Source organism: Chelonia mydas, chromosome 8 (assembly GCF_015237465.2).
Source record: "Chelonia mydas isolate rCheMyd1 chromosome 8, rCheMyd1.pri.v2, whole genome shotgun sequence".
NCBI classification, from domain to species: Eukaryota; Metazoa; Chordata; order Testudines; family Cheloniidae; genus Chelonia; species Chelonia mydas.
The window spans coordinates 74,012,739-74,028,839 of record NC_057854.1 but is presented as its reverse complement, the minus strand read 5'-3'; the positions used below and the strand labels follow the sequence as shown (position 1 = coordinate 74,028,839).

At 39.9% G+C, this 16,101-nt stretch overlaps 1 protein-coding gene across 20 annotated transcripts in view; it reads right to left on the bottom strand.

Annotated features, from left to right (window-relative positions):
- Positions 1–16,101, bottom strand: part of TGFBR3 (transforming growth factor beta receptor 3) — a 173,799-nt gene that overhangs the window by 40,997 nt on the left and 116,701 nt on the right. For all 20 annotated transcript variants that reach the window (XM_037906425.2, XM_043552686.1, XM_043552690.1 and 17 more), the window contains 3 exons: positions 10,744–10,927; positions 2,859–3,027; positions 308–455 (listed from right to left, as the gene is read on the bottom strand). In XM_037906425.2, coding sequence (XP_037762353.1) covers positions 308–455; positions 2,859–3,027; positions 10,744–10,927 — 501 coding nt within the window. The remainder of the gene's footprint in view (positions 1–307; positions 456–2,858; positions 3,028–10,743; positions 10,928–16,101) is intronic.

Below are 16,101 nucleotides of genomic sequence, written 5' to 3'. Positions count from 1 at the left end.
AATCTGCATACATCTCATGGGTGTCAGATAAGTGGGAGGGATTTACGTTCTAATCAGCAGCACTGTCCACAGCTGGCCCAAATGTCACCAGCTGCCAGAAGAGTTTTTCTGTGTATGTGTTCCTCTGTATATATGTAGACACTTCTGAATGCTGCTTTGTGAAAAGTGCTAATAACTCAGGGATGTTAGCTAGGAGGAAGAAAACATTCGGCGAGCAGTATGTTATTGTACTCTAACTCATTCACATAACATATTAGCTATTAACAGCATTTTGCCTCTTGAAAAATTAAAAAATGCCTTAACTTACAACCACTTCCAGTTTTCCCTGAACATCATGTGACTTGATAACCCAATTGACAGACTTTTTACACTTGAGGATAAGTATGAGGTCCTTGACAAGCATGACGTCTGGTTGAGATGGTCTAATGTCAATGATTATATCCACCTGGAAAGCACTGTATGTGGAAAATAAAGACAAAGTAAGCCCAGAATGCCAGAAATTTTCAGCTATCAAACTTCTTCCAGTCCATCATGATTCCAGTGTCTGGCCAGCTGATTAAAGTCCTGGAGATTATCCCAGGCATCACAACATGTGCAAAACAGATTGTTACTTCACACACACTAAAACGATTTTACATAACAGAATCAAGTGCTTTTTCAGACTAATAATTATTGTTCAATATTTTATCTCCTATTTACAGAAAGTTTTTGTTACTTGTTCCAGCTGTTATTTAAGGCAGATTAAACTGAACCACTAGCAGTTTGCTTTATACAATATTTTTACCTCATTTCAGCCAAACAAGTCTTAAATATAGTTATTTCAGTTTTCCATGGGTATAGATATATTAAAGATCAAAATCACTCCATTGTACCAAAAACCAAAATAAACTAGGCAGGTTCAGCAACACAAAAAAGTACAAATAATGTATTTTAGTAATACATCTGCCTGTGCAGTTAAACTGTAGAAATTATTTTCACTTAAAATTTTGCATGTGTTGTAGAGTTATTATACTATCGTGTTTAGTTTCCAATACTTCTAGATATATAGTTATTTTAAAAAGAAAAGAAAACAGACATCCAACCTACTGATTGCTGGAAAATTGAGGAATACAATCCAGGTTTTTAACAGCACAGTAAAATAAGTAGAGCAAGTGGATTTGTACCCAGCAATAACATTTCCTCATGCAGAATATAAATTCAACAGAAAATCTTCGTTTCCATCATGATTTTACCAAGTCGTAGACCATAAAAGTGTGCTTGTTGCCAATTAATGGGCCTCAACTAAACTTTGCATTTTGATTTAGTGTCTCAGGGGGCCTTTGTCTTATCTCCTGTAGTTATGCACATGTCCCTCTTAGTTCCTGTTGGTTTTTGTGTAGCTCAGTGGGTATACACTTTGCACAGACAGCTGCCCTTTCAACATGGGCAGCATCTGGGCATATAACAGGATTGAGGCAGGTACTGAATTAGTACACTTCTTTTTTAATTGTAAGTTTTACTAGTACATTTAAACTAAGAAAAATGTGCAGTTTAAACATCTGAAAAGTAAACTCCCATTATGCACTTTCAGCCAAAACCAAGACCCAGATCTCCACCCAAGCAGAAGGCTGTAACTGGGTATCTCTGCACGAGACCAGTGGTGGCAGTGATGAAAAGGAACTGCTCCACAGAAGCTTTGCTTCAGCACAATGTCTGAAGGAGCCCTTTACTCATGCCATGCAGCAGCAAATCCATGGGCCCTACCCTGCCCTTCTTCTGTCATGACCCAGCCTCCCCTCAAACTCCCAGGCACTGCTATTTAAGGAACACCTGCAGAGCTCGGTTCAGCATCCTGCTGGGTGTGTGCAACCCCTGTGTAGCCCCCTCCCAAGCCAACTCCTTTGTATAATTGAGGTGTATCAATTCCACTGCCAAGGAGCTGGATTTGCTCTTAATGAAATAACTAAATTTGGACAAAATTGGGTAACTTTTAGAGATCTGCCTGGTCTCTTCGGCAAGCAGACATTAGTCTCTTTCCATGGTCTTTGAGGAATACACACTTCTACTGGTGCCTGTGGAAAAGTTGCACTGCTATGCTGACAGCGAAATACAGATTTTATGTACAATAACAGTACTTAGCACCTATATAGGACTTTACAGGTGGGATTTTAAAAAATGCTCCACATTGGCCTAACTCTGCTTCCATTGAAATCAAGCAGAAATTTACCATTGACTCCACTGTGACCAGTTAGGCTACAAGTTAATACTCTTTTTTTTTTTTTTTTTTTTTTTTTGAAAAACACACCAACAACAAAAAAAAACCACACTCCAAAATTTGCCTTACATCTTCATGGCATTTTAGCTAAGCTGAATACCCTAGACAGCAATACTGCGAGGAAAACTGAGTCACAAAGGCTAAATGATTTGGCAAGTCACTGATAGTGCCGTGATTACAATTTGGGAGTGCTCGCTACCAGATGATGCTCACTTCTTGGTGCCAGCTGAGTCCTCTTGAACACTTCAGGCCAGACTCTGCCACCCTTACTCTGTGAGTAGTCCCACAACTTGAATAGGAGTTCTGCCTGCAGAACAATGGCAGGATATGGCCCACAGGAACTACACTTTACTTTTACAGTCCAAACAGGAAAATGAATGTATCATTTTGAGGCATCAATCCAGGGTCGGGCTCCAATATCCTTCTTGTATTAAACATCTCAGATCTCTACCTAATTTAAAGTATAACCGGTCAGATTCTTCAACTCTTTCTTATAATGACCAAGAAGTCCCATTCACTTCATTTTTGACGGACACTAGGATTTTTACTTTAAGTTATAAAGTAAACTTGTGAGGATTAGATAACTAATTTGTGGACACTTTACCTGTAGGGATTGGAGTTTGGAGTGATTAATTCAATTATATGAACCTCTCTTTCTTGGTCTGTGGCAGACATGAGACACCCCTCCGCTGTCTTTGGTTGCAGATATCCCGCAAGGTAATTCAGAGAGAGGAAATTCTTTTCTATGTTGCATGTGGGAGGAAAAACTTGATCTGGGGAAAAAAAAGTATACACATCTGCACTGATATATATGTACTCCCACCCAACACTCACTCACTCCACTTAAATGCAACACTTCCTGATATAAGTATATTTACTTTCATAAGTATGGATGATACACCAACAATCTTGAAAAAAATGGTGTTACTATTCTAACAATACAGGATATCTCTGAAGCAAAAGCTATAAATAATTTATAATTGACAGTTTCCATTTACAACACACAGACATCTGAAACAGGTGTAGTAAAGGTGATATCTGAAAAAATGACAGGTGTAGTAAACTTTCTTCAGAATTAATAAAAGTACAGTTAATCTGGTGCACTGTGTTAAAAAAATATTTCTTCTGAATGTAATTCACAGAAAATATTTAAAAGGGATACTGTCAACATAAAAGCTAGACTTCCTTCCTTCAGAAATGTTTTTAGTCATTAGTCATAACATCCAGATTAATAAGTGAAAGATCAGATATTTTCTCTCTCTATTTTCAGTTTTCTTACTTTCTGTGTTTGACCATACATATACCCTTCATACAGCAAGAGGGAAAACGGATTATAAAGTCACAACAGATAGGTTCAAGGGCAAATGTGGTACCTGAAACTACTATACTTTTTTTTTTTTTTTTTTTTTTTTTTTTTTTTAATACTGCTGAGACTTCAAGTTGACGGTGGCCTTTTGAATCTGTGATGCAAAACAACAGAAACAAGAGTTTTGGGGGCCAGATTTTTAAACGGGGTCTGTAAAATTGCGTTCAAAATACCAGTATTTCCATAATACTACTTTCTGTAGGACCTTTCATCCAAGGAAGTGAAAGTGCTTTAACATAAGAATTATCTTCATGATATGCTGTGAGGCAGTTATCCTCATTTTACAGATGGAGACACTGTGGCACAGAGGTTTTAAGTGACATGTCCAAGGTCATACAAGAAATCAGTAGCAAGGACAGAAATAAAAGCCCAACTCCCAGCCTTTGCTCTAACCACAAGATTATCCTTCCAAAATTAGTAGCAGGATGAACAGTTACTTAGTTTTCATGAGCAAACTCAGGATATGGTGCAGACAAAATTGCACAACAGACTTAGCTCAGTTTTTAAGACCACTTGTAACATTTGGTTCTCTATGTCATGGCTGACACATCATCCTTCAAGTGACTTCTAGTTTGGTACATACCTTCATATAGACACTCCTGCAATCCCTAGGTATAGTGCAACCAGCTAAGATGGCTCCTTTCCTCAACCCTGCACAAAACGGTCTTTGAATACTCACTTTGCTTCCTCCTCTAGATAATTTTTCTATCAAAACTATATGAGACTACATTATGCAGGCTGCCCAACAGGCTCCCCTAACATCTGTTATGTGCCGGGCCAGATGATGAGCCCTGAATGCAGCTGCAATTCTGCCAACTCCTCCCACATAGCAGAGGATGGAAAATGATCCATACTGAACTCAAATAGATATTTAACCCTCAGCAGCAGCACTGTAATACATTTCTTGCCATAAAGTAATTGCCTCTCAGTAGGTCATGGATGATCACCACATGCTTTATATCATTAGCCACCGCAAAGAGCTTGATTCCTGTTCCTGGCATCTTCATTAAGTGTTTCTAGAATTTTCAATCAATCAATCTGTTTCTCTGGCTGCCATTGGTACTGAGACTCCTCACACTGGGCCTCTTCTTGATAGTACACTCTCCCTCTGCTCTTCATTTTAACTCTGTCTCACTGGCTATTTGACATATACATGTTGTTTTTCTTTTTCCTCCTCAAAAAAACTGTTCACTCTTGCCACTGCTAGTTTCCAAGACACTGATTGTAACACAAGATAAAAGGAACCCCATGCTGTCTGCCCTTGGTCATTATTTTCTAGTTTATGAAAACAACAAGGAGTCCGGTGGCACCTTAAAGACTAACAGGTTTATTTGAGCATAAGCTTTCGTGGGTAAAAACCTCACTTCTTCAGATGCATGGAGTGAAAGTTACAGATGAAGACATAAATATACTGACACATTAAGAGAAGGAAGTTACCTCACAAGTGGAGAACCAGTGCTGACAGGGCCAATTCGATCAGGGTGGATGTAGTCCACTCCCAACAATAGATGAGGTGGTGTCAATTTCAGGAGAGGCAAAGCTGCTTTTGTAATGAGCCAGCCACTCCCAGTCCCTATTCAAGCCCAAATTAATGGTGTTAAATATGCAAATGAATTTTAGTTCTGCTGTTTCTCTTTGAAGTCTGTTTCTGAAGTTATTTTGTTCAAGTATGGCTTCTTTCAAATCTGTTATAGAATGTCCAGGAAGGCTGAAGTGTTCTCCCACTGGCTTTTGTGTGTTGCCATTCCTGCTGTCCGATTTGTGTCCATTTATTCTTTTACTTAGGGACCATCCGGTTTGGCCAATGTACATGGCAGGGGGGCATTGCTGGCATATGATGGCATATGTAACATTAGCAGATGTGCAGGTGAATGAGCCTCTGATGGTGTGGCTGATGTGGCTGGGTCCTTTGATGGTGTCGCTTGAGTAGATATGGGGACAGAGTATGCAATGAGGTTTGCTACAGGGATTGGTTCCCGGGTTAGCGTTTCTGTGGTGTGGTGTGTAGTTGCTGGTGAGTATTTGCTCCAGGTTGGGGGGCTATCTGTAAGCAAGGACTGGCCTGTCTCCCAAGGTCCATGAGAGTGAGGGATCGTTTTCCAGGATAGGTTGTAGATCACTGATAATGTGCTGGAGAGGTTTTAGCTGGGGGCTGTACGTGATGACCAGTGGTGTTCTGTTATTTTCCTTGTTGGGCCTGTCCTGTAGTAGGTGAAATACCACTTCCAGCTAAAACCTCATTGCCTATTCTGTCCCCATATCTACTCTAGCGACACCATCAGAGGACCCAACCACATCAGCCACACCATCAGAGGCTCATATATGCCATCAGAGGTTATATATGCCATCATGTGCCAGCAATGCCCCTCTGCCACCATGTACATTGGCCAAACCGGACGGTTCCTACGTAAAAGAATAAATGGACACAAATCGGACAGCAGGACTGGTAACATGCAAAAGCCAGTAGGAGTACACTTCAATCTTCCTGGACAGTCTATAACAGATATAAAGTAGCTATACTTGAACAAAAAAAACTTCAGAAACAGACTTCAAAAGAGAAACAGCAGAACTAAAATTCATTTGCATATTTAACACCATTAATTTGGGCTTGAATAGGGACTGAGAGTAGCTGGCTCATTACAAAAGCAGCTTTGCCTCTCCTGGAATTGTCATCTCCTCATCTATTATTGGGAGTGGACTACATCCACCCTGATCAAACTGGCCCTGTCAACACTGGTTCTCCACTTGTGAGGTAACTCCCTTCTCTTCATGTGTCAGTATAATAATGCCTGCATCTGTAATTTTCATTCCATGCATCCAAGGAAGTGGGTTCTAGCCCATGAAAGCTTATGCCCAAATAAATCTGTTAGTCTTTAAGGTGCCACCGCATTCCTTGTTGTTTTTTGTGGATACAGACTAACATGACTACCCCCTGATACTTTCTAGTTTATGAATTTTCTAGTTGTTTGAGAGGGGGAGTTTACGGTTTTAATAATCTATTTTACCGGTGTTTAAAAAATGATTTATGGAGTGGTTGGTTTACGGCCTCTCCACCTTCCTGTAATCTCCAGACAATACTACTATGGAATTTGTTGTAAAATATTCATGGAAGAATACATGATAGGGTATCTGGTCAGAATATACAGATGCCTTGAAACACAGTTTGCCAAAGTGTACCCACCGGAGTTCTGCAATGTAGCCGACAGCTGCTTCATCTTCAAAGCCTGCCAGATTGCTTGGATTAATATGGAATACTGTACATTGGAACACTGTAGTTTCTGTGGGCAGCACTTCCATTTTAAAGATGAGGGAGGCTGCATTCTGCTACATTCTGTATGAATTGGGTGTTATCCTTGGGTTCTTGGCCAATGTGACCCTAAATTAGTGCTCCTGGCTTAAGAGCATTAGGAGCCATTACTTGTATCACCTTTCCATGATAAACCACTGTTGCCAAGGGTTTAGAATTCAGCTGTAAAAATTCCATCCAACTGGAACTCGCCTTTCAAAGTCTAAGTCTGGTATGAGAGAGAGGTTTGGGATTTCAGCCCAGGAGCAAGCAGAGAAATCTCTGTCACGCAGAGAGTTGGTGGTTTAACTTATTTCTTTGCACACTGCTATTCCAGAATGTTGAAGAGAGCACAGAATTCTCAGCCTTAAAATGGTACCAAGGAGAATTTAAAACTACTGTGGAGATTTTGTGCCCAGCAGGGGAGTTGGTGCAATTCTTCAGTGCAAGGGATGGGGAGGAGTTTGGAAGGTGGGGTGAGGAAGGGGCAGGCCAGAGAGATGAGAGGTGAATGTGATTTCAAGCAGCAACCCCAAAACCATTAAAACGATTCAGTACAAAATTCTGTAGATTAATTAGCAAAAGCTTGAATACTAATTCAGTGAAATATACAAAGCAGTAATCCTGCAAACCATGTGGTATAACACCACTTTCTATTCACCACACCCATCACTGACAAAGAAATTAAACTACAGGGCAGGTACCCAAATATTTATGGAGCTTATACTCACAGGATTTCTGAACTGAACAACAAAGCCATCAACTGTAGTAAATGGTTGGAGGAACAATTAGTACAGTAACTACACTAATAGCATGTAACAGGCTATTTGTTAACTGATGCTAACCAAACCTGGGTTCTGTCCTACATAGAAGTTTCAGCATCTGCACCAGCAAAGTCTGATTAAATTTGATCCCACGTGTTGTACAGTCTGTGTCTCAAAACATACATGCTTTGTCATAAAAGGTTATCCTAACTTTATCCTTGCCGGACAAGGAATTGCTGTCATCACATCTGTATCAATAACATCCTTTTAAATATCATTAAAGGCATTTCTCCTTCTGTGTGCCTGGCTGAGGTCTTGTATTGTGAATAGTTCCACTGACAGGTCCCTGCAAACAGAATCCAGTCTCACTCTCTGAACTCTGATAACAGTGATCAGACTGCTCTCCACTTCAGTTCTTTTCTGAGTCCCTCTTCATTTTATTTAGTAACACCATTTCACATATGTTTCCTTGGCCCAGGATTTCAGTGCAGTCTGTCTAACATTCTGATTATGCCCATCCAGCTGATCTCTAATCAGCCAGTTCCATTATATCCTTGAGGTATGGCATCCCCATGATTTGTATGCTCCTAGCCCTGTCCTGATTTTCTAGATTTCCACCCTCCCTTCAGCAGCCATTCCTTGTTTCACCAGTGTTTTCTTAGAACAGCAAAGTTAGAAGTGATTTTGTCCTGGGAACGAGCTTTCTTCTTCAGGTGCCAGTCTTTTTTTCCCCGTGAACTGAATTTTCTGTTCAAGTTTATTCACAGTTAGGGCCTGAACCTCTAAAGTGCTGAGCTCTTCCTGGACCAGATTCTGCCTCCTTTACTCATGTTGAGTAGTACCATGCTATGTGTACAGTCCTTTTGAAATCAGGTACTACACAACACAGTTATAGGCGACACACTCAGGTGCCCTAATTTATGCCAACCACAATCGACTCTCACTGTAGCCAGTGGAAGTGGAGGGTGCTTAGCACTTTACAGGAGCCAATCATCAGCTTGCAGGCTGGGCTCTGGGTAGCTTAACCTTTGTTTCAAAAGCCTGAAAGCGCTCATTCAGTGTAGGTTGCATTTTGTTTCTCAGCAATTCCCTTATTAAACTTGCAAGGAGGGATATTCCAAAGAGATACTGTATGCAATGGATCTTCTTGTCATTTGACTGCTGTGGTGCATACGCTGAAGAAATCTGATTTTTCACTCTTCTGCCTATTTGAGGACTCAAATCTCATAACTTGCCAGGAGTTAAAAGACAGTTTGAATCTAAAACCCAAATAGGGGTTACACTTCAACTTGTTCGTAGGAACTCCTTGAAAAAGTGTCTATCTTGGTTGCTTGCCAAGCCCCATCTCGTGTGGATATTCCTAGTTGAATTGTGGTGTTCAACATTTTTTAGCTGTAGCAAGCTTCTTATATTTAAATGCTTATCTGATTGGAGACTTGCAGATCAGACTACAAAATTCAGTCAGATTTTTGAAGCATCTAATTAATTGTTCATCTCCACAGCATACAGAGGACTACCACCAGTGTACATATGTTCCAAGAACAGCAGTGAAGGAAGTTCAGTTTAATAAACTAATAAATATATTTAAGAATGACCCTCTGGCATTAAAGTCTTAAACTGGTGCCAAGTAGAAAAGAAATCAAACGGGGAAATCCCTGCAGAAATTTGGCAGGTTTTTTGGATAAAACCAACAGGCATGTTCTGATTTGCAGGGGCAAGACTCATGCTTCAGGAAATAAAGTGATCATATGCAGGCGCTTCAGAAAGCGGGTTTTCTCCACATAGTCTTGTGTAACTGGCTAGGTGAATTACGCAGCAGTTTTGTCTTCTCCAGCATTACTGCAGGAGCACTGCTGAATTAGGCAGCCCACTGGTTCTGGTAAATGCTATATTTCTAATACTTGCTGGAGTTTGCTAAAATTTCCCACTGATTTCTAGTATTCCCAGTCACAGTACTTGAAGGAGCCTCATGTGGCTGGATAATATTCTGTGCCAGTTTTACGATACCTGGGCACTACCAGTTGTGCTGAAGATGAAGCCCTCATTTTCAACCGCTGGACTGTGCTCAGTGTGTATCTCAATATTATTTACACTGTGTTTTGGTATCAACATTGCTTTGATCTACAACTCTGATTATGCCTTCAGAGCACTAAATTGAGAGTTGCAGCAAGTCAGTGAATGACTCTTGACTTTTTCTGATGCAAAATATGCATGCAGAATATGCTGGCACCCTCCACCTATCATCCAGGCCTGCATGAAAATTGTCCCCGCGTGGAAAGCTGCACTCAGGACTCCCAACCCTCTTTGTGAAGATGTGGGGCATTATATGGCCAGACAGCATGAAAAGGCTTTCAACTGCCTTTGTAAGTGGTAAGAATTTCCTAATGGGCTAACTGAATGGGTACATGCAGTAAGTATGCTGCAGGTCAGCATCATATAGCAACTCTCCTGAACTGACTAACTCACAGAGTGTGTTCAGAAAAAAGGCAGCCGGAGGGAGGAAAAAAAAAAAAAGTTCACATTCTTTTAATTCAGGCTGAATCCTTGAGGCTACAAAGTACACGTGTCCAAGTTGGGGGCTACTTATCTTTCAAAATGGTAGAAGGGAACAATTCTTTGTGCAAAGCAGTTTAGTCCCTGTCCATTTCTTGGATAAAGCAATAAACAGAGAAAAACCTCAGTGACTTTCTGGCTAGCAAAAATAAATCCCACTCATCTTCATTTTTTGAGGATCAATCCTTTAAATGAAGAGTACAGGCTACCTGATTAGTCAGCATGATTCATTTACCCTTTTAGAAAATGTGACTTCTTAAATATTTGACTCCTCTAATGGATTCTGGACAAAATTTCCAAACTCGGCTGCCTAAAATAAGGCACCAAAATCCCTACATAGGAACTTAATTCCATGGCCCGATTTTCAAACTTTTTATTCCCCTCTCCCACATGCCCCTTAACGAGGTCTCCATTCTAAAATATTGAGCATTATATTTAATAATTAAGACACAGAATGTAAAATACAAACTAAAATGTGCCTCATTCTCACCACTCCCTGTTCTGTTTAAAAAAAACATACCTTCTCCCACTTTGATGTAAATGTTTCTCGATATTTTGAGTTCAGTGAAAGACGTGACTGCTCCGTATTCCTTTTGGGCCCACTGTAACAGATGTTCATTTCCCTGAGGGAAAGGCTTTTCCTCAGTTTCTGTTGCCAAGGAGAAATTTCCCTTCTCAAACTGAACAACGGAACCTGGAGATACCTGATGGGAACAAAACCCTATTTTTAATTGGACACATTTACCTAGGACAGAAGTATATTTTTTTTAAAAAAGCCATTTAATCTGTCACACAGAAATCCGTTCATTGCAAGTGATGAAGTGACATTTGCATGTTTAAAATCTGCTTAACAGACAATTTTTAAACACTGTTTAGACCATATGTAATCATTTTAAATATCACATGATCAGAAAGAACACAAAGTCATGCTTGTCCAGGTTAGCCGAAGATAATGACTGAAAGCCTCACCAGATGAGAATACCTTATTAAATAAAAACTCATATTGTTGCTTTCTTAACAGGAGCATGTGTCTGGAGGCTTGAAATATCTGGTCCAAAATGTAAGAGCAATCACACACCTTTAGAAAGGAGCTGAAAAATACACTACACTATGAGGCCCATATGAGGCCTGATGGGCAACCTAACACCTCACTCATAATCACTTTAAAAATAATGAAAACTGAGGAATAGTGCATGTCACTATAATGATGATATGTGCAAAAGCCTTGGGATATTCAAATATGTCGGCTGCAGAAGCAGAACAGAGTGAAATGAAGAATGAGAGCCAAATAATTCTTAGTTGTGTCATGGTAAGTCCAAGCAACCCCATGGACTTTGGTGGAGCAACAATGGAGTCAATCTGCAGCAGGTGAGATCAGAGGGCCAGACTGGCCCCTGCATTGGGCTGATTTCTGCCATACTGGTGGTGAAAAGCAGCCCTAAAGCAAGCATTACTAGCCCAAGGAAGATCATCCCAGTCTCGGGGGATCGTCTGGTGGCACCGAACTGGCATTACAACTCCTATGACATCCTCTTCCCTGCAGCTGGTGTATGGTACAATTCCCTGCACCCTGGCAATTCCTGGCTGTCATATTGATCCTTTGGGGCTGGCCACAGACAGCTAGGGTAATTTAGAGCATCTGTAGATGGTTCTAATGTACATCTTTGAACTGGATCAGTGCATAGTGGGCTCAGGATTCGAGGAGCTCAAAGGCAGCTAAAAATCATCAATCCTAGACTGTATTTTGTGCTTGTTCAATGTGACTGATGGTTGTGGCCTGATATCTGCTCCACATGGTCTACCAATGTTGGTCCTTCAAGTCCTGGTTTCAGCAGAGTCTATCCAGTCAAGTCTAATGAGAACATGGGTGCGGGGGGGGGGGGGGGGAAGAGATACAGGAAGATAGATAACTTTTTGTTGTGATATCTCAGTGCAAAAAGGATTACAACCTAGAAAATTTCCTTCTGTGAGAAAGCAGGAAACTCTCTGATGCTGGAGCAGAGCAAAGCAATGATAAGGGGAGACAGAGATATTTAAGATTTCTTCAGACTGTATATTTTCCACAGCAGTATGAAAAATGTTTGAAAGGATATACTACTCAAGTCCTGCATATACCCCAGATAATTAAATCAATGGGCCATTGGTCCAAATAACCTGTTCTGAAAGAATTAGAAAACATTTTCCTGACTTCATCCCAGAAGACCTAGACATATCTTATAACCACACTGGATGTGCATAAAGCTGAGCTGCAATTACATTTAAACAAAGATTTAGGTGGTGGCAGTATGATCAGGCCCCAGCCTGGGAGGGAGATGGTGACTCCAGAAGTCTCCTCACTGCTTTGAAGAAAGAGTACACTGCAACAGGTCTACCACAGTCTATCACACACCCTGGTGCTGAAGAGAGTGTTGATGGGAATAGGAGGTGTAGAGTCTTGACTCCACCCCCTACCCATCCACCATGCATGATTGGGGGAGGGGTAACATAGCTGCTGTGCAAAGCTGGAAATGGCAGTATGATGTTGCAGTGCAAGGGAGAAAGGGGTGTATCATGCACTTTTCTCACTTACACAAGCAAGCAAAACAGGCCACACTCCTTCCCCAAGAGAACAGATATTTGTTCATATTGCTGCAACGTGAACATCTTTTTACTGCAATTCATCCTGCACTCTTCTTTTGATGGAATGAACATGCGGTCTGGTTTTGAACTGCAAGTCTAATGCGACTTTAAGCATTATAATCAGAGCAATGAATAAACATCATAATCTCTACCCTATCCTGCACATTATTTATGCACATGCTTCTCCAGAATAATAGCCATTTACATCTGTCTAGCTTTATAAACAGCAAAATACAACAATGAGCTCATTCAAAGGAATAAACTAAAATCGGTTATTTTTATATTAAACATCCATCATTGCAAACCAACAGCAACTCGTTATTAACTTTGCTAGAACGATTATTAAAAGTACCAGTTTGGGACATTGTAAACCAACCTGCTTAGCAAATACAAATGCTCATCAAAGTGGAGAAACAGCTTGTATGTTCTAGCATGTTAAACTCTTCTAAAGTTCTTTCCTACATCCATTGATATTTGTTAGTATTATCAATCATTTTTTGCGAGGACACACTGCACAGATCACATAAACTTCTCTTTTTTGAAGAGAGAAGACCCTTGTACTTCGGAGTTCATTTTGACCAGACCTGACACAGAAAATAGCTTAGGAATCCTTTATCGCTTTGCCAGAATAGTTTTAAAATTTAGTCTAACATCTGTTTCAACTCTGGATGATCTTTATTTGTTGCTGTTCATATGATTATCATAAAACATTTTTCATAAAAAGATTATATTCAGCACAACATAAGATACACGAGTTTAGCACATTTCTGAAGCAAGAAAGTAAACTCTGCATACCATAGGAAAAAAAAGTGAGGGACCAAAACACTCTGTCTAAAATGTATTTGACAATTATGGCTTGATTTTCAAAGATGTTGAGCACCTGTATGTCCCCATTAAAGTCTGTCTACAGTAGAATAACCCCAGTTCTATGGTTTTGGGAAAAGGCAGCAACAAGGAGACATATCCTAAACAGAAAAGTACAATTTGTTAAAAGAATTAATCATTTTATAACACAGATTTTGAAGTCTGCCTTAAATTGGGGCCAAACCAATTTCTGGAGAAATTCCAGTGTCCGAGATGCAGCTACACAATGGATTAATTTGACCCAACACATCTCTAAGGGTATGTTCACATTGCATATTAAGGTGTAATACAAGGTGCCTTACAAGTTTTAATCTAGATAGCACCGGTAACAATAGTAGTGATGACATGGTGGCAGAGGTTTAGTATGGACTAACAATCCAAGTACGAGCCTGCTGGGCCACTGTGTGTTCACTGCAGCATAGACATACCCTAAAATGTAATTAATTAGGCCCTACAAATATTTATGCATGTTCCTACCTTTACATATGTGAGTTAGTCCCATGGAACAATTCTTGTGCATATAGTTAAGCACATATATGTTTGCAGGATCAGGGCCTTGATCAGCTATGACTTTACACTAGAAGTCAATGGACACCAGTATACCACTGCACTTACCACTATCAGCAATAAGATAAACCCTGAATTACCACAGTTATGCTACACAGTACTGAAGAAATGTGGGTCCTGATTGTCATTTAAACACTTGAAAATGCCGAGTGAAGGTGCCTTACTATAAATGAATATCAGGCCTATGAGCTTTAAAGACCAAAGTGTCATGAAACATAATTCATCTGACAATAGAAAAACTTTGGGATCTTTGGATGGAAATGGTTATCTACTATTAATGACCGTAAGTTATTACATCATTTCAAATAAAATTTTAGTGCAGGCATGTTGTTCTGACATTTACTTATCTGATTCATTTTAAAGACACATTGACTGAGAACTTTCTATGCAGAGGAAGAAAGGATACTTTTGAACACTGAGCTGAAAAATATATTATCATGTGGTAGCTTACTGCAATGCACTTTTCATTCTATTTTCCACTTATGTTTCAACTGATCCCATGTCTGTTAACAGCATAGGTTTCCTCCTCAGAATTCGTTTGATTTTCTATTTGTTTGCTAATTAAAACTTTTAAACACTCTACAACATTCTTTGGCATGACAAATGTCTTCCTGTGGGAATGAAGCTGACAACAAGATCTAAGCAGGAACAAACTGAAGGACAGAAGGCAAAACAACTAGCAAATGTAAGGGTATATTATAGAATGTAGATGTTAGATAGCTAATAAAACATCTTTAAATACACATTAAGCTTTTCATTCACTTTTTAAAAAATCATGCACAAGTTTGCATATGAAATTTTGGTCCCACTACCAGATTTGAAAAAGAAGATCAGAACTCTGCTTTGTCTGCCAGTTCTGGGATTTTTACTACAAGGACTTACGGCTAGGTTAAGTGAGCCAACCACATTATTTTTTTTGGACTGGGTTCAACAAACTCTTCCAAAAGAAAGAAAGAAAAAAAAAAATCAACCATCACTTTGTTTCAACACCTGCCTTTGTACATTAACTACTTACCCTATAGAACCAATCTCTCTGAAAGCAGCCTTACTCCTTAAAGCACCCCGGACATGCAGGTGCACTGAAATTAAAAGTACCATCATTCAATCAAAGATATTTATAACGTTTATCTGAGTGCTACACAGCTCAATTGGTTGGCTAGCAACACACTGTGTCAGGCATGCTGTTGTCCTCTCACTCCATCTCCTTCTTTATTTGCTAGCTTCATAGTCATGGGGTGGAAAAAGTATTCCCGTACACTCTTTCTTGCTGTTGCATTTGATGTGGTGATTTCTAATGCCCTCAGTACTGCTGTCACCATTTCTTCTCCTTTTGAATGCACTGAACATTCTCAGGTGATGGAGTGAAGGGGAATTTCTCAAACTTGACACACTAAGTCTGGAAAAACAGTGTGCAGGCCCAAAAGATACCGATGAGGGAAGTTACTAATCACAGAACAGAAAGTATTTCTAAGGGCTATTCTGCCTTTCAAGTAAATGAGAACTGGGCAGCTACATCCCTTTCTCCATGCAATATTCTCATTCTCTCCCTCCTCCAAAAATATCCATTCTTGGGGCTTGGAGAGAATTTCTACAGAAAACAAAAACTATTTAGGAAGAGATATTGTCTTACTGCACACGCTCCTATCCAGCAGCAGCATATTGGTCACAGAGGGGAACTCGCACTGCAACAGGGATTTCCTTTGATTGTCCAGAGACAAAAAAAACATATGTCCCTGATTCTAAAGAAGATCCTGTATATGTCTCTCTTAAGAGAGCTATTCAGCCTTATAGAAAATGTGTCCTTGTAATGCTGCCAAGGTCCTTTTGT